A 26442-nucleotide genomic window follows, 5' to 3' on the forward strand; every position below is an offset into this window, starting at 1 on the left:
ATGAAGGAGTTATCTCTTCTCTCAAGGGTCACTTGAGAGGCTGGTTTCGCTCTTGGCTGAGGTGTGTGACCATAGCCAGCTCCAGCAGGTTAAAGGTAGGAGCTCTGCCCTCACCTTTATCTAAAAATATAGCAGATGCGGTTACGTGATGATGTAAGCCGGCCTGAGGGGCACCGATCTATGCGGAGAGGGACCAGCACCCCCTTCCTTGCTAATAACTCTTTACAGGTAATTCTATTATACCGCTCATAGTTTCTAAAGTTCTTTTTCTGCTTTATGTTGCATTAAACATAATATACAAGAACATCACTGCCAACCTATTGCACACTGAATAAATGGTTAGTTATGGTTTGAGGACCTAAATCTTGCTGAAAGGTTCCCTTTAATGGTCACATAGCATTGTGGATAGACCTGTTTAGCTGTAATAACATTCAGCCATTACCAGAGCTGTGGAGTCGGAGTTGGAGTCGTGGAGTTGTAGCTAGTTTTGGCTGGAGTCTGAGTTGGAGTCGGAAAAAATTTACCGACTCAGACTCTAGCTTTAAAAAAAATCTTAGAACTATTTAAAATTGAGTTTTGAGATGAATTTTATAAGTTTGCTCATCAATATATATTATGAGCAACATTCTAATAGGACACTGGCCCTATTAGATAAGGGTGGTCGGGGAAAAGTTGTCAGTCACTATTTGGCAGTTTGTTTCTGAGCTGGAAGAGTCCATTGTGTGTGGGGAGATCTGTGCTGTTCTCTTCCTGGATGACTGTATATGAGCAGCAGTGTAATATGAAGATATCCTGTGTAATATAGAGGAGGAGGAGAAGAAGACATAAGTAGTGTAGCAGTAACCTCAGTCCTCAATGTGGTGTTTTTCTTCAGTGTTCTATGGCTGCAGCAGGCTGTGTGTGTGTGTGTTTATGCTATGGCTGCAGCAAGCTGTGTGTGTGTGTGTGCGCGCGCGCGCTGTGGCGTGCCCCCACACTCACAGTGACCCCTCTATATCACTATGTGTGACCCCTCTATATCACTATGTATGACCCCCTCTATATCACTATGGCTTACATCTATATTACAGGTATCTGGCATTGTTAGCAGTGTTTCTGTGTGTACGGTGAATATTAAGTTAGAAACATAGAAGACTGTCAGCAGGAAAAGACCACCTGCTCCATCTAGTCTAGTTGTGAGTAGTTCAGGACATGGAGGCTGGAGACTAGCTGCATCCACTGCACACACAGGAGAAGCTGCTTTATATACAGTATTCCTTTATTCCCTCAGAAGTCGCCCCAGGATCATGTAGGACATTAGGGAGAAGCTGCTGAGCCAGTGTGATAAATAACTCCCCTGGTATATGACTGGACATTTATGAAGGAGCAGGAGTCTGAGTTGGTCCTGATAAAATTCAGGAGTCAGAGTGGGAGTCGGAGCTGCGGCTTACCGACCCCACAGCCCCGGCCCTCACCAACATACTTCTTTTAGAGTGGTCTATATAAGAAGCTGGAAAGTTTGCTGTTTAGCAGAGAGAATGTAAGGCACCAGGTCATATACAAAATTATTTCATTGCATGTAGCTAATGCTTCCATAAAAATGTGGAAGTTATACAAGATGCAGTTGCACCTGTGCCCTGGACCCTGACCATACCCAAAAAGTCCCTTTATGCCATATAGAGAAACCAGTAATATAAATGACCCTGACTGCTTCATAATTCACCCTGAGCTATTATTTTTAATATATGTATTGCGGGTCTTGGACAAATGCCGTCCTCAATCCTTAGGCCTCATTCACACATCCACAAAGCTGTCCGTAATCACGGCCGCACGATTGTGGACTGGAGTTTGTGCCTCCATTACGGTCCACAATTGATGGACCACTACATTCTAGACAGGAAGTCCTCCTACAGCATAGCTTCTATCTTTAAAAAAAAATTCATATCTGCAAATGCGGACAGTTATTGCGGATGTGTGAATGAGGCCTTACTCTTTTTAAAGTGTATAATATACAGTCTTTTTCCCTGGCATTTTGTATATTATAGTAGCTGGGTGTATATACTAATGGACATTGCTGCAGTGAGTCTTCAGGCTTTCCTTCACCTGGGGCAAAACTTTACATACAGTGCACATACTCCAGTAGCCCCCCATCTTGGCACATTTTGGAATGAGAAATCTGAGTATATACCTGAATCAATTCACACTACAATTGTCTTGAACATATAACATGTAATGGAGGTGTAGGGAACTTTTGCTATCCAGCTGTTGCAAAATACAACTCCCAGGCTGGGATAATGTGATACTGCTTCAGTTCAGGTGGCAAGTACAACTGTATCAAAGGTTCAGCAAGACTGATATATAGCCAGATGTAGCCGGGTGGGGTCCCTGTTGGGTGGCTTGTCCTCTGGCTTCTTGGACTTTGACTTCTGCTGCACTCGAGTACTGTCCCTTGAATCCTTTATTCTCCTTTAGTCGACATATACTGTACTATTATTGGATCAAGTAAATGACTTATTTGAAGTAACAATTATATTGTGTTGTTTGTAGGCATTTCATTACACCTTATTTTAGTGATTTTTGACTCTTCTTCCTGGCTACTGTTCTGCACTGTGGCCTTCACTAGTCTATAGTTTCCGAACATCTAGTTGGTTGTAGAACTGAATAACATATTGATCTGGTCCATTAGACTGAAATATTAATTAACCGTCCATTAGATGTAAACAAGTCTGTCCGGCTCTGAGAACACCAGCTACATGTGCTCGTTCTCCTTTCCAGAACCTAATTGTTGGTGCATTTGAGCTTTTTGTGGCCTCAGAAGATGCAGCATGTGAATGGTGCTGTCATTTGTGGAGATGGGGAAGGGGGAGGTGTTGAGCATCTGAAAGACTTTAATGAACGCTGTCAGTGTCTTTTGAAAGCAAATAGTCACAGACACAGGAAGAATGCGGTGGAAAGTGCTGTGCTTTTTCTGTTTTCACACTGGAGGCATATAGACTGCATCTCCTTACAGGGCATCTGCATGACATCAAGTGATAATGATTAATATCGAGCATCCAAGGAAAGGAATCTTCCCATTGTCTTCAGATCCTGTGTTCGTCTGCAGCTGGTCCCTTCATTCTATCAGGTTGAATATGTAGATCTTTGGTGTGCGACGTGTATTTTTTTTTTTTTATTCTTCCTCCCCTAGTTGCCTAGACAATCATTTGCTCTTTAAGAGAATGTCTGGCAACCGCAAAGACTTTGATGTGAAGCAGATACTAAAAATCAGATGGAGGTGGTTTGGTCACCAGGCAGCACCTGTCAACGCTGTCCAGCAAGGAGACTTTGTAGGAGGCGATCAGAGCCCTGTGGCCGGGGACAGAAAGTTTTTGGACTCCGGTAACCTCCCTCTGCCCTTGCAGTCAGTAGAATACAGAAGAAGCAGCAGCAGTCAGGGCTTCCAAAATTTGCTTCCTTGCACCATGGCATCTTCATCTGAGCAGAACACCGCTGAACTTTCAGCAGGTGCCTCGGAAGCAGGACATTGGCTTAACAAACCAGAACCTGAAGATGGAGGAGGCAGCGAGGAAGACATTGACTCCGAAAGCAGTTCCTGCAGGTCAGAATATCATTTCGGTTATTAGCCATATAGTCTATCTCTCAAAGGGAGTGAACATTTGTATTTTATTCCATAACCTGGAAGTCTTGATAGATCCATGTGTGTGTGTGTAATATATATATATATATATATATATATATATATATATATATATATATATATATATATATATATATATGTGTGTGTGATTTCTTGACACTAAAGTTTTTGGGAGGACACAAACTGAAGAGAACCACCATCTGAGGGACACGGCAATATTTGGAAACAGGGTTTATGAGGAATCATCATTTTTGTTCTTATTCACAGACAATCACCCATAAGTCAGTATTTCTGCAGTGCAGTATTTGGGGGTACGTTGGCCAGCAATATGCACCATAAGATCATTTATATCTACTATTAATGTATTTATTGTCCACTGCAGTTTTTGGAACTGATATTAAAGGGAACTTGTCACATGGCCATAGACCTTAGACTTACGTTGGCCCATACACCATATTAATCTATGGTGTATTGGCCCTCCGTGATCAACCACCGACAGATGATAGCTCAGAAAGAGAGATGCCTCAGCGAGAGCGCTCTCGCTGCTGCTTACCTCACCCCATAGACAACACAGGTGACAAATGCTCCTGTATGTGGGGAGGACGGGCACGAGATTGTTATTGAAGGCATATAGGGCCTTTAGTGTGCATATTTAGAAATCTGTCAATCACTGAGTGGGACCGCCTACTTGACTACTTAGCACAGAATGAGCAGAGATTTACATGAATAAATGACAATTTATCCTGGCACCAAAATATATATATATATATATATATATATATATATATATATATATATATATATATGTATATGTGTGTGTGTGTGTGAATCAGGCTGCACTATAACATGATACCTCCTTAATAAACTACATTTTTTAAATGTGACTAGGCCCCCATAAAGTGTAACATCAGGGTGATCCTGACAATAAGGCTGAGGAGTAACACATCTCTAGGTGGCATAAGCAGTATACAGGCGAGACTTTTTAACACTCCATCTTATTAGGTATTTTTGTTGTGGTTGGCACTATATACTTTCCTAGATGTATTCATAGAATCTCAGCAGGAAAATATCATTACCGGCATGTAATGAAATCACCTAAAATTCTTAGCGACTTTGAGGTGGAATTTACTCTGTCCTGTGGTTTGTTTGTTTTCTAGTTGGAATGTGCATTTATTCCATTGTCTCTTTTTAGCTAAAGATCATAGGCTATAAAATGATGCCCGGAGGCTTATGTTATAGTGACTGGGAACGTATAGGGAGTAAGTGGGGTGAAAGTATGAAACAGGTCTAGTAAGTGTTCCCCTGTTTCTGAATCCTCTTTATTAACACAAGCGCATTTATAAACTGCTCAATCATAACTTGAAAACTAACATTGTGTAGAACCTACTGGTTCTACCAAAACAGGCTTCACCTGTCGAGCATTGAACTCCCAGAGACATTGAAGACCACTGAGTTGTAAGATGGGTCACCAAGAATTTACTTTTTTTTCCCCAAAGACTCGATTGGATTAACCTTGGATGGTCATGTTCTTCAAATCATTCCTGAATAATTTTTGCAGCGTGGTAGGGACATTATCTAGATGCCAATAAGACCACATGAAGTGGTCTTCTTACTCTGTTTTAATGTTAAGGTAGATGACGTGTCAAAAAAAAAAAAAAAAAATCTGCATGAATGCAAGATTCCATGTATCATAGTGTTGTCCAAAACATCACATTCCCTCCGCCAACTTGTCCTACTAAGTGTCCCCCCCCCCCCGGTTAAATGACACACATGGCACCTGGCCATCAACATGGTGTACAGGAATACGTGATTCTTCAGACCTAACCTCCGTCTTTCATAGTACAGATATGATGTTCATGTGTCATTTATGGCCGGTATTAAACACAGTAGATCTTATGTGAGATCTGATCAGACACGTTAAGGTCCTATTACACCAAACGATTATCGGCTGTACTTAGCCGATTACTGCCCGATCCGGATTATAATCGTTTGGTGTAATAGCGTATGTTAAAAATCCATGATCAGCCAACATGTTGAAAAATCTTAATCTTGATCACCACTGACTTTATTGGCCAAAAGCTGGGAACAGCAAGAGGGGCCATGGGGAGCTGCGGGAGGGGCTGGTGGATGATCTGAGGATCGTCCCTAAAGTGCAGACAGCTATAACGCCTTCTCACTTTCCCTCACCTCCTCACCACAGGAACAGAGCTATAAGGCCGAAACATGGAAGTGTTCCAACCTTCAGCACTTTAAGATACTGGGAATGCTTCTTTGACACTTTGCATCAGAGAATTAAAACCTTTTTCTAGGTTGTGGAAGCACAGTCTGATCTATGGACGGTACCATGTGTCTCCTTGCTCTAACATTGTTAGCAGTTTAGAAAGTGAATATCAGCTGACAGATTCTCTTTAAAGGGGTACTCCGGAGACTAAAAATTACTTTTCAATATACTGCTTTGTAATATTACTCTGTAATATTATTACAAAGTAAATTAAAAGTATAGTAAAAAGGATTGCTTTTATTTACATATACACTTCTATTTAGTGGCAGCAGTAAGGGGCGACCCTGCTCTTCTTCTGCAACGTTGGTATCGGGAACCGCAAGGCCCTTAGCCCTGTAGTTCCCAATCTCTTACTATGTTCTAGCGCTATATACAGAGCAGGATCTAGGGGGCAGCAGAGGGAGCCGTGAAGCATGTTGCGTAGATGTATAAATAGAAGTGAATATGGAAATAAAAAACAATATATTTTTTTCTAATGATATTACAAAGTAATATAACTTTTTTAACGCAATGTATTAGCAAAATTATTGTAATATTACACACCACCTGAGGACAAGTGTAGATCTGTTTTGGAGGAATACAGCTATAACTGGGGTTAATGTATATATCAGTGATAAGACAACACCGTTAATAAGGTTTGGCAAACCTGTAATATCAGTGTGATTCATCAGCTAAAAACATCTGAGAATTCTGTTTTCTATGTGTATGTCTATTAGCCAGCTCCCATTACCTTTCTTCCCAAATCTCCCATCTATAGCCCTCCTATTGCTCTCTGTAGTTGTATAGTAACTCGACGCAATATTTACATTTTTTTCTATTGTACACAATTGTGGCAGTGTCCTTCAACCAGATAGATTGTAGGCAAGGTACATCTGTACATATAATATGTTCTATAATAATATAGCGGATGATCTATAAAAAGGTGTGCCAATACAATTAGCAGTACCACTTATTGTCCTGCCATTCCTGTTGTGGAATAGAACAGAATAAAAGCTTCCACTATTTCTGTTATCCACAATGATCTCCTAAAACACAGGCGATTGTTGTTTACAATGTTTTCAGAGATATTTTTGGATATGACCAAGTATGGGTTGTCTGTGTTTTCTCTGTGATTGAGGACATCTATTTATAAACCCATTGTATTGTATCTATTTATTCTGGATGAGTGGGAGATTGAGGATTGATCTTTGAAATAGAATTGTGCCATATCTATGAATCCTCCTACGTGAAGAAATAAGGTGTTTTGCTAAATTTCTTTACCTGTAGTATATGTAAAGTCGTTTTTCCGACCTATTGCATGTAGCTTCACTGTAAAGTCTGTGCTCAACCCCTATCCAGGGTTACAAATACATGGCTGCCGCCTTCCACAAATAGCACCACTCTTGCCCTCAGTTTGTGCGTGGTATTACAACTGTGCTCCACTCACTTCAATGGAACTAATCTACAATAAAGTAAGGATAGGTGTGGTGCTGTTTCTGAAAGGAAGTAGCCATGTTTTTCCGCAGAAGGATGTAGCAGCACGTCCTGCTGCGGGTGGGAAGGTTCAGAGGGGTCGCACCACAACCCTGCTCTAAACCACTGCGATCCCAGCTGCTTTCTGCAGCCCGGGACCGCGACTGTTAGCAGGTGCGGCCAACCGCGGCACCCGCTAATTAGGACAGTTAAATGCAACTGTCAGATATCCTTTAAATGTCCTTTTTCTCGTGCGTCTTATTGGGGGACACAGACACCGTGGGTATAGGCTGCTGCCACTAGGAGGCTGACACTAAGAAAAAACAAAACAAGTCGGCCCCTCCCAGCAGGCTATACCCGCCCACTGGCACTGAGCTAATTCAGTTTAGCTTAGTGTCAGTAGGAGGCAGACGCAGGTCTGGTTGCTCCAGACCAGTTTCTGCTTGTGTTTTTTTCTGTAAATTTAACTCTTTCTTTTTACAGGTCGGGGCACGGTGGGTCATTTAAAGACTCACCCTGATCCCCCCCTCATGCAACCAGGGCACAGACCCTAACTGGAAAGGGGCTGTTTACCCTAGGTTGCCACCGGCCGGACCCAGCGCCCAGGACACAGACTAGCCCTGCTGTCTGTTTGCTCCTTATGCGGACTTGCTCCGCCAGCCCCTGCCCGCCCAGCCCCCCAAAGCTGCGCGCGGCAGCGCGGCACAGTGCCGGCAGAAGATCCTATGGGCTTCAGAGGGGTAAGTAGTTCCTCCCCGGCTCTCTCTTCCCTCCCTCCCGTGGGTTGTACGGGTCCCCCGGTCCCCTCCAGCGGACGCCGCCCCCGCCCGCCGCCCTCTCCCGCCGCCCCCTACGGCGGCCCCTCACATGCGCTTCCGGCTCCCGTGTCCCCCGCATCCTCTTGCGGCGTTCCGGTCTTACTACCGTCACCGCATGCGGGAGTCGGGTCCTGGGATGCCGGTCTTGTAGGTGCCGGGTGCGGGGCCTCCTCTTCTCCTACGGGCCGCGACTTCCGGGGTCCGGCCCGTGACTTCCGGTTTCGCGGCCTCCTCTGTCCGCACGCCGCTCTTCCCGGTCTTTTTTTGTATTTCCCGCGCGCGGTCTTCTCTCCCGCGCGGGCCGACGCCTGACGTCACCACGCACGCACGTGACGCGTCACTCCGCTCGTGACGCGCTCCTGTGCAGCCCGGTCGGTACAGCAGACTGCAGCTCCCCGGTCGCAAGAGCCCTCATTCTGTGGGACTACAGCCCCCAGCCTGCCGTTCCTGGCCAGCTTCTTCTGCTCATCTTGCCCTCAGCAGCCGTCCTGTGCCCTGACCGGACCTCGGCCTTTTTTTGTCCGGATTTGTCTGGTAAGGCCTCTCTGGGACTCTTATGCCTGGTTGTTTTTTCTATTACTGTCCTGAGTTTTTCACTGTATGTTTTTCTGTTATTCTGCAGGCTTTTTGGTTACTTCTTAGTCTCCAACAGCTGCCTGCCTGAAGGAATTCACTAGCTGGCTGGTTTTACTAATATAGATATATATATTTATTTTTTTCATTATGTCTGACTCAAGATCTGAATCCACACGCCGCCAGCATCCTCCTCCTTCCTCTGTTACCTACTATTTCTGTACGTCTTGTAACACTAAATCTGCTTCTGGCCACTCTCAGCCTCTCTGCGCTGCTTGCTCCATGCAGTCCTGTTCGTCTTTGTCCCCTACTCAGGACCCCCCACCGGAGTCTGAGGAGTCTGCCCCGGCCTGGGCGCGCTCTCTCTGCCAGTCAGTGTCGCAGATGGCTCAGTTGTCTCAGTCTGTGGCGGCCGCCCTCGACCGCCTGTCTGCTACTTCTTCAGCGCCCGCTCCCACAAGCGTCCTCGCCGTGCCTCTTCTCGCTCTTCCTCTGGCTCCCCTGGAACTAGCCTGGCCCCCACGCATCTCTCTCCTAACAGGCGATCCCATTCGCCAGGAGATCTGTCGGATTCAGAGTCGGTTTCCAACTCTGATCCTGAAGATGTTTCTCACGCGGCTTCCACTGTGGACAGCCTTGTGGCCGCAGTCCGCGATACCTTCCAGTTGAAGGATGCTCCGGACCCATCGCCTGCTGATGAGGTCTTTTTCCATAAAAGCGGCCACCGTGTCCGCAGCACTTTCCCCAGTCACAAGGAATTTGATGACCTGTTTTCCAAATTTTGGAAGACCCCAGACAAGCGTTTCTCTAAGCCTAAACACTTGTCGGTTCTTTATCCTTTCCCCGAAGACCTCGTGTCTCGCTGGTCAGGTCCACCTTCTGTGGATCCCCCGATCTCTCGGCTGACCAAGGTCACGACTCTTCCGCTGGACAATGCGTCGTCTCTTAAGGATTCCACTGACAGACGCACTGAGTCCTTAGCTAAGTCAGCTTTTGAGGCCGCTGGCTCCTCTCTCCTTCCCACACTTGCTTCCACTTGGGTGTCTAAGTCCATTTCAGTGTGGGCTAAGCAACTGAGGGACGGCCTTACATCTGGCGTATCGGCCGAGGACTTGGCCGACCTCGCCCAACAGGTTCAGGACGCGGCTCAGTACCTCTGTTCGGCTTCTCTGGACGCTGCAGCCTGTTCGGCTTTTGCGTCGGCCAATATTGTAGCCATTCGCCGGTCCTTGTGGCTTCGGGAGTGGCGGGCTGACAACGCTTCCAAGCGTTCTCTCACCAGTCTTCCTTTTGCGGGCTCTCGTCTCTTCGGGAAACGTCTGGATGACATAATTTCCGATGCCACGGGGGGGAAGAGTACCAATCTTCCCCAGCAGCGCCCCAAGCGTCAGGATCCCCGTCGCAAACCAGGCTCCTTTCGTTCCTTTCGGTCGCTTCCGCCGTCTCGCTCCGGAAAGTCGGCGGCCCCTCAGAACAAAAGGTCCGGTTTCTCTAAGAACCGTTCTTCCTGGCAGGCGCGATCTGCCGCCTCCCGCCCACCCTTTAAGCCTGGCACCTCCAAGCCCTCCTCCTCCTGAAGGTTTTCCTCCACCCGGATCTCCTCAGGTGGGCGGCCGCCTCCTGTTGTTCCGGGAGGTCTGGCTTGCTCATGTTCAGGACGCCTGGGTGCGAGAACTGATCTCACAGGGTTACAAGATCGAGTTTGTTTCCGTTCCCCGCGATCGTTTTTTCCTTTCTCGTCCTCCCAGGTCCCCTGCCCTGGCGGACGGTTTTTTCCAGGCCATCCCTTCCCTCCTCTCGAAGGGAGTGATTGTTCGCGTCCCTCCTCTTCAACGGTTCCGCGGGTTCTATTCGAACCTATTCGTGGTTCCGAAGAGGGACGGTTCGGTGCGTCCAATTCTAGACCTCAAGCGTCTGAATCGTCACGTCCGACTATCTCACTTCCGGATGGAGTCCCTGCGTTCTGTGATCGCATCTCTGGAGCCAGGCGAGTTTCTTTCTTCGGTGGATATTCAGGACGCGTATCTTCACGTGCCGATTTATCCTCCTCATCAACGTTTCCTGCGTTTTGCAGTAGGGGAAGAGCATTATCAGTTTGTGGCTCTTCCGTTCGGCCTGGCTTCGGCTCCGCGGGTTTTCACGAAGACCATGGCGGCTGTCATGGCTCTTCTTCGGGCTCGAGGTGTCTCAGTAACTCCTTACTTGGACGACATACTCGTCAAAGCCCCATCCAAGGACCAGAATTTAGAGAGCCTCCACATCACCCTGGATACGCTCTCCCGCTTCGGTTGGCTGCTCAACCGTTCCAAGTCCTCCCTGGTCCCTGCCCAGTCCATCGTTTTTCTGGGGATGCGGTTGGATTCAGTACAGGCCCGCGTTTTCCTTCCAGAGGACAAGTTGCAGTCCCTTCAGGCCAATATCAGAGCTCTTTGCAGCCACCGCCCTGTGTCCATACGTTCCTGTATGAGGGTTCTGGGGAAGATGGTGGCGTCTATGGAGGCGATCCCTTTTGCCCAGTTTCATTCCCGCCCCCTGCAGCTCTTCCTGCTGTCACGGTGGGACAGGTCACTCCCCTCTCTAGATCGGAGGGTGAAACTACCGGCTCGCCTCCGCCAAGACCTTCAGTGGTGGTTGCGGTCTCCGAGCCTCTCTCTGGGTCGCTCCTTCCTTCCCGTTCATTGGCAGATTGTGACCACCGATGCCAGCCTGCGGGGCTGGGGAGGGGTTTGGAACGATCTGACGGTTCAGGGAACCTGGTCGGCCAAGGAAGCTTGCCTCCCCATCAACATCCTCGAACTGCGGGCGATTCGGCTCTCCCTTCTGCACTGGCAGACACAGCTCCACGGTCTCCCCGTTCGGGTGCAGACAGACAACGCCACTGCAGTGGCTTATGTGAATCATCAGGGCGGGACCCGCAGCAAGGCCGCCATGATGGAAGTGGCGCTGATCCTCTCCTGGGCGGAGGAAACCGTGCTTGCCTTGTCCGCTGTTCACATTCCGGGTGTGGACAACTGGATGGCCGACTATCTGAGTCGTGCACGGGTGGATCCAGGGGAATGGACCCTGCATCCCGAGGTGTTCTCCCAGATCTGTCGCAGGTGGGGGACACCGGATGTGGATCTGATGGCGTCTCGCTTCAACCACAGACTGCCGAAGTTCGTCTGCCGGACGAGGGACCCTCTGGCTCTGGCCTCGGACGCCTTGGTGATTCCCTGGCGTCGGTTCAGCCTCCCTTACATCTTTCCTCCTCTCCCGCTTCTGCCGCGGGTGGTGAGAAAGATAAAGTCGGAAGGACTTCCGGTAATCCTCGTGGCCCCGGACTGGCCACGGCGCGCCTGGTACACGGATCTCGTGAACCTCGCGCCGACGTCCCCTGGCGTCTACCAGACCGACCGGATCTTCTCACTCAAGGTCCGCTCTGCCACCCGCGTTTAGCCACGCTACGTTTGACGGCGTGGCTGTTGAAACCTGGATTCTGAAATCACGTGGTTTCTCTGATGCGGTCATTAGGACCATGATCAGGGCCCGGAAGCCTGCATCGGCAAGGATTTATTATCGTTGTTGGAAGGCTTTCCTCCGTCACTGTGAGGCCTGTTCTGCGCCTCCACTTCCCTTTTCTCTGGCGCAACTCCTGGCCTTCCTCCAGGCAGGTCTGGACGCAGGCTTAGCTCTGAGCTCTCTTAAGGGCCAGGTTTCTGCCCTTTCAGTTTTTTTCCAGAGACCATTGGCGTCAGTTCCTCAAGTCAGGACTTTTCTCCAAGGAGTGGCGCGCATTGCACCTCCTTATCGGCACCCAGTTCCCCCGTGGGATCTGAATCTCGTCCTGGATGCTATGCAGTCCCCTCCGTTTGAGCCCCTCCGGGAAGTGCCTTTGGCCATCTTGTCCTTTAAGGTGGCTTTCCTGGTGGCGGTTACGTCTGTCCGGAGGATTTCGGAATTGGCAGCCCTTTCTTGCCGTCCTCCCCTGCTGGTGTTGCACCAGGACAAGGCGGTACTTAGGCCCGTGGCTTCTTTTCAGCCCAAGGTGGTTTCGCCTTTCCACCTCAACGAAGATATTGTTCTTCCCTCTTTCTGCCCGGCCCCCTCTCATCCAAGGGAGCGCGCGCTCCACAAGCTGGATGTGGTTCGCGCCCTGCGCATCTATCTCTCCAGGACAAAGTCTCTTCGACACTCGGACTCACTCTTTGTCATCCCTGAGGGTCCTCGAAAGGGGTCAGCAGCGTCTAAGGCGACCCTGGCTCGCTGGGTCCGCTCCGCCATCGCTCAGGCTTACCGGAGTAAGGGTAAGTCGCCCCCGTTCCGGATTGCAGCTCACTCGACTCGTTCGGTTGGGGCTTCCTGGGCCATTCGTCATGGGGCCTCAGCTCTTCAACTCTGTAAGGCCGCCACGTGGTCCTCGCTGCACACCTTTTCTAGGTTTTACCGTGTGGACACGTTTGCATCGGCCGATGCGAGTCTGGGCCGCATGGTCTTGCAGGCAGCAGTGGCTTCTTCCTCTTCTTAGCTCCACTCTGTCTCTTCCCACCCAAGGGACTGCTTTTGGACGTCCCACGGTGTCTGTGTCCCCCAATAAGACGCACGAGAAAGGAGGAGTTTTTACTCACCGTAAACTCTCTTTCTCGTAGTCTTCATTGGGGGACACAGCACCCACCCTCTGTTGTCTGATTAAGGTTGCCTGTTGGCCTGTGTTTTTTTCAGATTTTGAGTGTGGACTGTTTTTTCTTTATGGTTGTTTCGGCTCCTCCTACTGCTTTTTCACTACTGAATTAGCTCAGTGCCAGTGGGCGGGTATAGCCTGCTGGGAGGGGCCGACTTGTTTTGTTTTTTCTTAGTGTCAGCCTCCTAGTGGCAGCAGCCTATACCCACGGTGTCTGTGTCCCCCAATGAAGACTACGAGAAAGAGAGTTTACGGTGAGTAAAAACTCCTCCTATAGTCCCCATCCCTGGTGTCTAGTGGCTGGATTCCCCCCACCCTGCAATGTGATCGCGGAGGGGAATCCGTTGTACTGACTGGGCCGGGACTTAGTGTCTGAATGACCCTAATTGTATTAGAAGTCCCCCAGGGGAACTTCTAATTAATGTGTATGTAAAAAAAAAATGTTTTATTGATAAAAAAAAAAAATCACACCAAACTCCAAAACAATTGTGATTAAAAATTATCAAAAAGTTGCATATATGCAAGTAAGGTATCAATAGAAAGTACAGATCATGGCGCAAAAAATGAAACCTAACACCTCCCCATAGACCAAAAAATAAAAGCGTTATAATGACGGTAATAGATTTTAAGGAACATTTTTTTTTTAAAGCTGTTGCCTATCATTTTAATTGTACTAACTTGATGAACATATATAACATGTCAGTTTTACCATAGGGCGACTGGTGTAAACACAAAACCACCCCAAATAAAAAAATATTGCATTTTATTTTCAATTTCACTGCACATATAATTTTTTTTTTCTGGTTTTGCAGCATGTTTTATGCAAAAATTAAGTCTGTCATTGCAAAGTGCAATTAGTGGCGCAAAAAATGTGGGTCTGTAGGTGAAAAATGCAAGTGCTATGGCCTTTTAAACACGAGGAGGAAAAAACGAAAAGCAAAAACGAAAATTAGCCTGGGAGGGAAGGGGTTAAGGAGGCCTTGTGGTCAATATATATATAAAAATTAGAAATGTATACAGTACAATTATATAGACCTGGTTGTCCTAACTCCAATGTCATTTTGTTATTTTTATAGTTCTCAGTTCCCCATTTACAGTTTAGTACAGGCTGCACATACTAAGCCAATATATTCTATAACCCACAGGACATACAAGTACGGTCATGATTGGTAAACCATTAGCACCCATTGATTTATTAGGATGTGGTACAGTACTCCCATTGGAAATTTTCAGGCATTTACAGTGCACTCAGCTGAGTGGAGGGGCTTCCTCATCAATAATCGGAAAGACTGGATCAAATTACACAATACTTTGAATATTTTATTTATGTTTATTTAGCATGGGCATATTCCACAGCACTATACAGAGATTAGAGTGAAAACTAGTGGGTGTGTACTCAAGCGCTGTCTGTGTGAACTAGATGGGATCACCTGAATATCTCAATAATGGTACCAACAAAAAACAAAGTATTTGTACCTGTTCCACGCATATGATATATAGAATCTGAAAAAGACTGTTGAAAAAGCCCTACACTATGGCCGTATATCCAGTACTGATCTCCAGGTAGACGTTCTATCAAGGTTGAGGTTTGTCAGGTTCCACTACCTGTATCCCCTCTGGGATAGTGTGAAAAGAAGCTAGCAGGATTGCTAGTTTCTTTTTAAGCGATCTCGGAGGGGATACAGCCAGTGGAACCTAACAAACCTCAACCTGGATAGAACGTCTACCTGGAGATCAGTACTGGATTTACGGCCATAGTGAAGGCTATTTTTATTTGTGAATTTTAGATTCTATATATCATATCCGCCGAACAGGTACAACTACTTTGTAAGTGGAGTGCTGCTTGAATGATCCAGTAGCCATTTGTGCAGCCCTGGCCACATGATGATCAAGCTGTATAAAGGTCCTTTAAATCGGATCAATCGGTGAGATCTAATAAGCCTCTGTCTTTAGTCGATCTCACAATCCTAATTTCCTATCCCGGATACACACGGGCCAATTGCATAGGACGCCAGTCAGCCTTTCTGTATCTTTTTAGGATGTGGGAATAAAGCAAAGAATTTGGAGGAAACCCACACAAACACAGGGACAATAAACCAAGTCAAATGAAGAACCTGTGCAGCAAAGCGAACTACTGAGCCAGCATGATGTGAATATACCTATTTCTGATGGGTTCTGTTTGCATAGGATGTGTCTGTTTGTGCATAACCCTGTTTGGATATATAGACCTCTTCTTCTTAATATAGGATATATAGACACTTTGAGGAAACTTTGTGCCATGTACTGTATATAGAATAATTGTAAAGGGTGGGTATGGTAACATACTTACATTATATATGAACTCCAATTTCAGCTCCATTTTTCCATCCAGACAGGATCAGACTAAATTCCACAGTAATGCATAAAATATGACATTCTTCCTTTTTATTATGATTTTTCATCAAACTGTTTAACCGGCCTACTAAATATAGCTTTCTTTTAATTCCAATTGAGATCTTTCTTTTCTTGCCAGCAGGACCTCAAACAGCAGCCAAACGTTATCTTCCTGCCATACAATGGAGTCCTGTGCCCCAGATGAGTTCTTCCAGTCCCTCAACCATGCTGAGCAGACTTTCAAGAAGATGGAAAACTACTTGCGGCACAAGCAGCTGTGTGATGTTGTCCTGATCGCTGGCGATCGGAGAATTCCCGCACACAGGTAAGCTGATAATAGCAGATTTTACACAGATGACTTTATATATGGAACGTTTTAACAATAAGGCTTAATGCACGCTAATGGATAGATTATGGTCTTGTACAGATGTCTGATGTGCTTTATATTATTAGAAGTAGATTCAAAGGAATAATATATATTATATATTCCACTGAAGTGCACAACACAGAAGGGACATATACAGATAAAATCATAGACATTTATATATCCAGTTTCCCCAAAAATAAGACATCCCCTGAGAATAAGGCCTAGTAGAGGTTTTGCTGTATTGCTAAATATAAGGCCTCCCTGAAAGTAAGAGCTGGCAAACTTTTGTGTTTGGAAGTATGCCCACCGAACAGAACACCAGGGCATGCAGCTGTGTTCCTTACCTTCACCGTCCGTTGCAGAGTAGCATGCAGGACATGAAGACCGTCACCTGCCTCCAAACCCAATGTTCCATTTTGCAGCTGTCACTTGTAAATGTGCAAGTAAGGCATCAAGAGGCCTGTCGCCTGCTGCCATCCCTGTCCACCAGATGTAAGGCTGCACACAGTCTGCTGTTATCCCGTCACCTGCCGCCATACCCTACTCTGTCCCTGCTGTGCTGTACCAGTGTGCTGGGGTGAGCTCCCCCTGGTGGCTGGAAGCACCCATACCGTACACGCTATCCCTGCGTTACAAGTGGTCCAGGAACTGCTGTGGGAGGTTGTTGCTGTCTCCATACTGTACAGTATATAATGTTTGTTTGTTTTTTTGTTCAACAATAAATGTGAATTCATCTTCATGCAAAAAGACGTCCCCTGAAAGTAAGACCTAGCGCATCTTTGGGAGCAGAAATTAATACAAAACACAGACTTATTTTCAGGGAAACACAGTAGTAACAAACCAAAGATCAATTAACACAGGGAGTGAGGGCCTTGTTCACAAGAGCTTACAATCTACGAAGAAATGAGGATGACATGAGATAAGAAATAGTTAATTAGTCATTTTGCCTTACTCTTCCCATATGGCAGTGTATTGTGCTGTTTCCATAATATGCTTGCCTTTTGTCTCCTTTTCATTGATGTTAAGAGTATATAGAATATTGCATCACTATAGCTATAAAAAACTAATTCTGTTCCTTTTCAAATGAAGCCAGCAGGAAGTTAGCTTTGATCTTTTAATTCAAATAGATTAAAATCCTTTTAAGGGAGGGAGCACAGTTCTTTTTTTTTTTTTCTTTTTTTTATACAGAACTCAAAAGCCGCTGCATAGACATAGCTGTTATCCAGGATTACAGTAACCATTGCTGATTTCTTCCAAAAACAGCGCCACTCCTTTCCTCAGCTTGGGTGTGGTATTGCAGCTCTTTTTTATTGTAGTGAATGGAGCTAAATTGTAATACTTTTGGAATTAAGCAGTTTTGTGTTTGTATTTCTGGGTAAAGGGTGTGCTTATCTCATATAGATAAGGTATGGCATCATTTTATCATTGATGGAGTAGGACCTCTGAACTGTGTTTGATCTTAAGATTGAAGGGAAGGCAGCATTGGTAAAGTGTGGCCTCCTGTTTACTATTCTTACCTTGCACTGTGGCCCCAACCTGTTCAGGGCCCTGCAGTGTGGATAAGGCTGGGCTGCAGGTAGCTTGGAAGGCGGATGAATGGGAAAATGCAGTACAAGACCTGCACTTTGTCTTCTCCATACTTGGGGTTGGTAGGGGTCCTAGAGGTCAACCTTCTCACCCATCATAACGTGATGGCATACGCTATTGATACACATAGAATTTAGAGCTCTGCATCAAGAAATCTGAGCTCTTACTTCTCTAAAATTATACCAAGAAGGTAATCAGAAGTGTTACTGCCATCTGAAAAAAAACACCTTAAAATCAGGGAGAAGTAATAATAATAATAATAATAATAATAATATTTATTTGTATAGCGCCAACAGATTCCGCAGCGCTTATTTAAATATATATAAATACATTACAGGTTATATATTAAATTATACAATGAATAAATTACAACAACAAATTAGTGACCTGCTCTCAAGAGCTTACAGGCTAGGATGACTGGGAGTAACACGAGAGGCAACAAGTGCTTTATTTGTCAATGTTCCAGTCATTGTACATGGATTCTCTAAGTGCCTATAGGCGGCTGGGCAAGCCAGTCACAAGCCATTTTCTAACCTCAGATGACAAGGACAGTGTAACTAGCACCGAAGAAGTTATAGAGAGGATGGAGAAGGGATAGCAAAGGCAGACGAGATTACGAAATGTTATAAGCACGCCTGAAGAGATGGGTCTTTAGGGCACGCTTAAAACTGGGGATGTTGGAAATAAGTCTGAGGTCTTTGGGTAAAGAGTTCCAGAGAACTGGTGCAGCACGAGAGAAGTCTTGGAGGCGGGAATGAGAAGTTCTGATTAAAGAAGAGGTTAGTGTGAGGTCATTAGCAGAATGCAGAGCACGGGAAGGATGGTAGGTGGAGATGAGGGAGGAGATGTATGGAGGGGCAGAGTTGTGGAGAGCTTTATGGGTGAGGGCTAGGAGTTTGAACTGTGTTCTATATTTAATGGGTAACCAGTGCAGTGACTGGCACAGAAAGAAGACGTCGGTATAGCAGCTGGAGAGGAAGATGAGCCTGGCTGCTGCGTTCAGGATAGACTGGAGAGGGGAAAGCTTAGAGAAAGGAAGACCGATTAGTAGGGAGTTACAGTAGTCAAGACGGGAATGGATCAGGGCGACAGTCAGAGTCTGAGCAGTGTCAGTGGTGAGAAATGGACGGATTCTGGAGATGTTTTTGAGATGTAGATGACAGGAGCGTGTAAGAGCTTGGATATAGGGAGTAAAGGATAGATCAGAGTCTAGCATAACCCCCAGACATCGAGCCTGATGCACAGGAGTTATGCTAGTACCACAGACTGAGAGGGAAATGTCGGGTTTAGGTTTGTTAGAGGGAGGAAATACAAGAAGTTCAGTTTTAGAGAGATTAAGTTTGAGGAACAGAGAGGTCATAGTGTTAGAGAGAGCAGATAGGCAGTCACTTGTATTTTGCAGGAAGACAGGGGAGATGTCGTGGGAAGAGGTATATAACTGGGTATCATCAGCATAAAGATGGTATTGGAAACCAAACCTGCTGATGGTCTGTCTGATGGGGGCTGTATAGAGGGAGAAGAGGAGGGGACCCAGGACTGATCCCTGGGGAACCCCAACAGAGAGAGGTAAGGGAGAAGAAGTAGAGCCCGAGAAGGATACACTGAAGGAGCGGTCAGAGAGGTAGGAAGAGAACCAAGAGAGAACAGAGTCCTTAAGACCAAGAGAGCTGAGCATGGAGAGGAGAAGCTGGTGGTCCACAGTGTCAAACGCTGCTGAGAGATCCAGGAGAATCAGCAAGGAGTAGTTTCCTTGTGACTTGGCCTTCAGGAGGTCGTTTGACACCTTGGTGAGAGCAGTTTCGGTGGAGTGAAGGGGTCGGAAGCCGGACTGTAGAGGGTCAAGAAGAGAGTTATCAGAGAGATAGCGAGTAAGTACTGAGTCTCGCTTCAGTAGATTAACTCTGTATAAATGTATGGATCCTATCTCCTGTATAAATGTATGTATCCCATCTCCTGCAATCAGGAGAGAAACAGGGAGAGAAGCACTGAGCTGAGAGCTTTCCCCTGCTCATTCTAGTGATTGGTGGATATCGCAGCACCCAGACATGACAAATCAAAACGTCAGACGTGTGAAAAGTCTAACAACCATCATACTTTAAGTGATGTCTAAAGATAAAAGAATTTTGTGAACTGCTTCTTTAAGTTGAAAACAGCTCAAAGGGGTACTCCAGCGGAAAAAAAAAATCTTTTAAATCAACTGGTGTCAGAAATTTATACAGATTTGTAATTTACTTCTTTTTGAAAATATCCATTCTTTATCAGCTGCTGTATGTCCTGCAGGAAGTGATGTATTCTTTTCAGATTGACACAGTGCTCTCTGCTGCCACCTCTGTCCGTGACAAGAACTTACCACAGCAGTAGTAAATCCTGCAGGACATACAGCAGCTGATAAGTATTGGAAGACTGGAGATTTTTAAATAGAAGTAAATTACAAATCTGTATACATTTCTGACACCAGTTGATTTGAAAGATTTTTTTTTTTTCCGACAGAGTACCTCTCTAATTTATAATCAGTTGTCATACACAGACATGCAATGCACATCCTATCACTATTGTAGGAAACGATCATATATCAGGAAATGGACTATTATATAGTGAAGAATAACTGAGAAGTGAGATGTAAAGCTTCATTATGTCCTTTCAGGCTGGTTCTGTCCTCCGTATCAGATTACTTTGCTGCAATGTTCACCAGTGACGTCAGAGAAGCCAAACAGGAGGAAATTAAAATGGAAGGTGTTGAACCAAATGCTCTTTGGGCCTTAGTTCAGTATTCGTACACAGGTAATATATTTGTATGGTCTTCTGTAAGAATGTAATCTCAGTGCAAATGAATTGTCTCCCATTGCATATAATTAGATTGGGGAATATATGGGCCCCAGGCTGAAAACAGCTGCTGAGCAGAATGGACCATTTATAGAATATCATTGTAAGTGTGTTTGTGATTGCTATGAACACCAATATAATCACTAGTATCCAGATAGGAAAAATTAAGAAAATTGATCATATTAAAGGGGTACTCCAGCAACAATTTTTTTTTCTTTCACATCAACTGGTGCCAGAGATTTTTAATTTACTTCTATTTAAAAAACTCAAGTCTTCCAGTGCTTATCAGATGCCATATGTTCTGCAGGAAGTGGTGTATTCTTTACAGTCTGGAGAGCAGAGGAGGCTTTCTATGGGGATTTGCTACTGTTCTGGACAGTTTCTGACATGGACAGAGGTGGCAGCAAAGAGCACTGTGTCAGACTGGAAAGAATACACCACTTCCTGCAGCACTTACAGCAACTGATAAGTACTGGAAGACTTGAGATTTTTTGATAGAAGTAAATTACAAATCTTGGGCAATTTCTGACACCAACTCATTTGAAAGAAAACAATATTTGTTGAAGTACCCCTTTTACGCTCAGGGGGCATATTTATTGGCCTGGCCACTATCTGGGCCTCCTCTTGCTTACTCCTCTGTGCGGCAGCACCCGATCACAGCAGGGGAGTGGGAACTACATACATATTATTACAAATTGCTACTTATAGGTCTGTGAAAATTGCAATTTCCTGAAAATTCCTTGTAATATTAAGGTGAATTTTCATGACTTTGTCTCTCCTATTTAATGATGTGACCTGTTTTACCCCCTCCTGCTCTCAGACCAAGTGCATTAAGTCAGAGCTGGAGTTGCTGCGCAGCGATTCAGCTAATTTATTCTCTTTTGCTTTGATGCATAAATTTGAATAATATTTAACTAATGTAAACCAGGCAATGGATGGTGTCAGACTTAATCAGATTTTGTAGTTAAAGGGGTATTCCAGAGAAATAAAATGTATTTAATTATTTAATATGTAGTTTTTGGTTTTTTTTTTTTTTTTTTTTTTTTTACATATCTCTGTTAAAGTTAGATAACTTTGTAATTTAACTTTATAAAAAGTTTTTTAATGTTTTCATTGACTGGCAGCAGTAAGGGGTGACATGGTTGCTCTGCTGCCACCAGTGGCTGTGTCAAGAATTGCAGGGCTTCAGAAGCCCTGATCCCGCTAAAGAGTCACTGTCGTATTTTTTTTTTTTTTTGCAGAAATCAATAGTCCAGGCGAAACTTTGTAATTGGGTTTATTAGGCAAATATGCCATTATCTGCATTCAAAAAGACTTTTCCCAGGTCCCCCCCTCCCTCCTCTTTTCCATCCACTGCAAAAAATCAGGAAATTGTAACTTGTTGCATCAGACACAACCCTGTCTGGTCTATAGAGAGGGGAGGGGGGAGGAGGAAGGAGGGAGTTAGCCGACAGCAGAAAGCAGATAACAGAGGATTACAGGCATGGAGCTGGGTGACAGCTGTAATCAGAGCTCAGAGAGGTCAGTGGTGACTGTCAGAGAACATAGCCGGGTGATGTAGCTGTAAATTAACTCTTTGCTGTCCTGTTTTGGGGCCTCATCTCCCTCCACTGCTCACACTGCATACTATTATACAGCTGCAACGCTCTTCAGAAAGATAGCTTTCCCAGTTGTGATGTCTATTCTAATGCTAATATGCATTACAGTAGACATTAGGGGAAGCTCAGTAACAAAGAAAAACTGAGAAGTCCTTGTGTTTGTGTGTTGTTTTTTGTTTTTTTTTTTGTTTTTTTTTGCTGTATATAAAGCGAAACCCTGACCATGTTACCTGCCCCCCTCCCTCGCCGCCCCCCCCCCCCAAATTGCTAGGAATGCCTGAAACAAATATACTGTACTTTCATATGCTTTTATTGCCCTTAGGTTGTATCTTAATCAGGTGCCCGGAGCCAAAGATTTGAAATATTCTAGTGTAAGATTTGTTTTCCTTTGAAGTAAAATTCTCTGCATGTTCTTGCACTTGTCTATAGAGCTTGGCTCCTGCTCACATCTGCATTGTGGTTTCAGTTTATAATGAAAACCACAACCCTGTGCCACATCCCTTATAGGATGAATTCTACCAGCACCTGACAGATCCCATTTACTTATAATTGAGTCCATTGGGTTCTGTTGTTTTGACAAGTAGAGTAGCTCAAGACTTCTAAGGAACCTAATAAAAATTGTAAGACAAATGGAGAAGACTTGACTTATATACCGTATACCTAAAAAACATCCTATAAGAAGTTCTGACATCTCAAGAAGATGTACCATTGGTGTGATTGGTAATGTTCTCTCCATCTTTGTCAAAAGATATTTGGTGCCATTACTCTTCACACATTTCTTCTGAACGATATAATGGGTTGATCTTTACACATCTTTATATTTGCATCCTTCCTGCAGGCCGTCTGGAGTTAAAAGAAGACAACATTGAGAGTCTCCTGTCCACTGCTTGTCTATTGCAGTTGTCGCAGGTAGTTGAGGCTTGCTGTAAGTTCTTAATGAAACAGCTTCACCCCTCCAACTGCTTGGGTATCCGTTCTTTTGCCGACGCTCAAGGATGTGCAGATTTACACAAAGTGGCTCATAATTACACAATGGTGAGTGACAATATATATCAATGCATAAGCAACAGCATATTTGATGGTTAGGGCCCTATTATACAGAGCGATTAACTGCGGAATCAGGCAGATATCACTGTATAATCAAGACAAGGATGAGCCAAAGAGACGATGATCAGCTCATCATTTTCTTTCAACATATTTGAAAACACAGTCTGTGCATCGCTACGTGTAAAGAGAATAATAAAGATTATACTTACCTGTCCAGGTTTCCCAGTATACTGGTGCCATTTTATCCCACCCCAGCTTTAGTGACGGTTGCAGTGAGCGGGGCACAGACAGCAGGACACCAGGGAGCGTGGACAGGTAAGTATAATCTATTATTCTCTATATAAACCAGGGGCTGCACAGACATTGCTAACAATGCCCTTGCCCACACGATTCTCAAGCTATGTAATGGACTCCGTAAGTAAGTGCCGATCTAGAAGATTGGCGCTCGCTTCTAAAGATAAACAGGCTGTGTAATATGCCCTTATTCTTGACAGCATTCAGGTGTGAAACTCATGTATTACTTTATTTTGTATTTGTCAGGTATCCACCTTGAAAGTTGATCTCCTGCCCTTTACTAAAGTACTTTATTTTAGATGTTCTGTGAATTTGTCCGTTAAAAGAAAAAGAAAAATCTAACAAACAATCAATCCCCTATAGAGTCCTGGTCATGCAGACTTTAGGGAGGTGTACTACCAGTATTCTGCTTTATGAACTCTATGTTTTTAGAGGAGTGATGTACAGAAAATGAATACAGTAACAAATATCATTGAAATACCTTTTCTTTTTTTTCTTTTTTTTAAACTCGAGTTTCTATGGAAACCATAATGTACATGACAAACCCATATAGTCATATCTATTTGTGGAGCGACTGTTTTTTATGTACATGTTGATCTCTTACTGGGTGGATCTATATATAGACAGTACGCATTCAGCTGTGTTTTGATGGAAGAAGGGAGGTTTGGTTGAAAAAGAAGAAGAAAAAATGTCAATTGTTCTTGTATGTAATAATGACAAGCCACCTGCTCAATTGTTGTTACATTTGGTAATAGTCAGTGAAGAGCAGGGATTGGATTTACTACTGCCAGGACTTTCAAGATGGCAAATTGTTCCGGAAAAAAGCATGGAAAGTATTCTAACTGGCTGGTCCCTATGGAACACTGCGCTCCTGGCATGGAGCTCTCATTCTATCCATCTGTTAAGCTAGCAGGCTGTGCAGAAATACAGCTCGCCAGGCTCAAAGAAAAGACTCCTCCATCTTTAATAATTGTATATGTGCAAATAAAACATTGCTTCAGAAAAAATAGAATTACTAAGGGCTCTATGACAACTTCTGGTTATTAAAAAGTCACTGTAAAGCCATGGGTAAACCCATTGTTCTCTTTGGTTAGGGCACAGATGTCAAATTCGCAAACTTCCAGCTGTTGCAAAACTAAAATTTCAATTATGCTTAGACAGCCAAGGCTAAAGCTAAAGCTTTGGCTGTCCAGGCATGATGGGAATTGTAGTTTTGCAACAGCTGGAAAGCCGCAGGTTTGACGCCTCTGGAGTAGAGGGTTTACAAGAATTGTGACATGGGTGGTCTTTTTCTTCCCTTAGGAAATAATGAAGGTACACAAGGCTAAATTAACCCCTTTAATTTAATTAAAGGGGTTGGCTGAAATATAAGGGTTTCACATTGAAACAGCTCTATGCTTGTCCATAGACTGTCTAATAATGCAGTACAGACAATACCCTTTTACTGTTCCTTGACAACCTGTAAACTGTCAAGATATGCTGGGCAGACACATGTATAATGTGTATCTGGGCCTTTTAGAGTGCCACAGGGTGCTTGAGGGTGCGTTCACACGTACAGGATCTGCAGCAGATTTGATGGTGCAGATTTGAATCTGCAGCAGATCCGCAGCAGATTTTGTGGTCCAGATTGGATTTGCCTTGAATCTGCAACTTCAAATCTGCGCCATTAAATCTGCTGTGGATCCTGTTCGTGTGAACACACCCTTTAGGGTAGCTTCACACACCGTATCACAGTGGATTTTCTGCTGCGGATCCGCAGCTGATTCAATCTAAATAACTGAACACAACATCAAATCTGCGGATCTGCTGCAGATCCGGTGTGTGTGAAGGCATCCTAAGTCTGCGTTCACACGTACAGGATCCGCAGCAGTTTTACACCAAATAAACTACCAGATCATAGCCAAAGAATCACATATTTTATTGAAGAAAAAATTGTTAAAATATATAAAAAAGGAAACAACACTCCAGCACTTGATTGTATAACTTCCGTGACGGGTATATATGTACAGTGGTGCCTTGGATTACGAGCATAATTGGTTCCAGGACTGTGCTTGTAATCCAAATCCACTCTTAAACCAAAGCAAATTTTCCCATAAAAAAATCACTGATATGCAGACAATTGGTTCCACACCCCAAAAATAATGATTTATTATTCTGAATAACATGAAAAACAAATGAAACAAACATTCAGAAACAGCAGAATATGTGATATTATAAGTTACTGTACAGTAATGGAGAGGATGGGAAACACAAGGGCTGACAGAGACTGCAGGGAGCATGAAGGAATGAGCAGGGCAGATGTGGGCACAGTATAGCAGCACTCTGTCCAGGGAGAGAGGGGTTACAGCTATGAAGAGATTACCTCCACAGTCCTGTCCCCTGATGTAAGCCCCAGCCTGAAGTGGATCTGCCATGATTTGGAAGGTGAGGGAGACTTCCGGGGTCAGAGTACAGGGCTGTAGACCCCGCTACGCAGACCATGCCCCTCCCCCACTCACGCTCCTACCCAGTACAGGAAGCTCTTAAACCAAAGCAATGCTCTTACACCAAGTCACAATTTTGAAAAACTGTGAGCTCTTAAACCAAAACGCTCTTAAACCAAGTTACTCTTAAACCAAGGTACCACTGTATTAAATAAATAACATCACTGTAATTACATATGAAATAAAGGAGCATAAAATAACCAATAAATAGTGTGGGGACATATATTACATACTATTAGAAAATGCTTATATCAAGACACGGTAACACTGAGTAGTATAATATCAATATCTCCTATGCACAATCCTGCCAACCACCAACTCCTAGTTATTAAAACATCACATATATGTATGCTCCTATTGCACCTTACCCATCATGTGAACGCAAGGGACCCCAACGCACGTTTCGTATCTTCCTCAGGAGGAGCTATCTGTGTACCTTCCGAGGGGTCTTTTTATATGGTGAGAGCTGTCAT

At 44.7% G+C, this 26442-nt stretch overlaps 1 protein-coding gene across 7 annotated transcripts in view; it reads left to right on the forward strand.

Annotated features, from left to right (window-relative positions):
* KLHL5 (kelch like family member 5) overlaps positions 1-26442 on the forward strand; it is a 65229-nt gene that overhangs the window by 19396 nt on the left and 19391 nt on the right. For 3 of the 7 annotated variants that reach the window (XM_069977525.1, XM_069977527.1, XM_069977528.1), the window contains exons 2-4: positions 15913-16095; positions 20369-20505; positions 22984-23180. In XM_069977525.1, coding sequence (XP_069833626.1) covers positions 15953-16095; positions 20369-20505; positions 22984-23180 — 477 coding nt within the window. In that variant the 5' untranslated portion in view covers positions 15913-15952. Of the gene's footprint in view, positions 1-2920; positions 3578-15308; positions 15547-15909; positions 16096-20368; positions 20506-22983; positions 23181-26442 lie in introns of those variants that run through there. The other 4 variants (XM_069977529.1, XM_069977526.1, XM_069977523.1 and 1 more) reach the window with 3 other exon arrangements.

The sequence above is a fragment of the Dendropsophus ebraccatus genome, chromosome 7 (genome assembly GCF_027789765.1).
Source record: "Dendropsophus ebraccatus isolate aDenEbr1 chromosome 7, aDenEbr1.pat, whole genome shotgun sequence".
Taxonomy (NCBI): domain Eukaryota; kingdom Metazoa; phylum Chordata; class Amphibia; order Anura; family Hylidae; genus Dendropsophus; species Dendropsophus ebraccatus.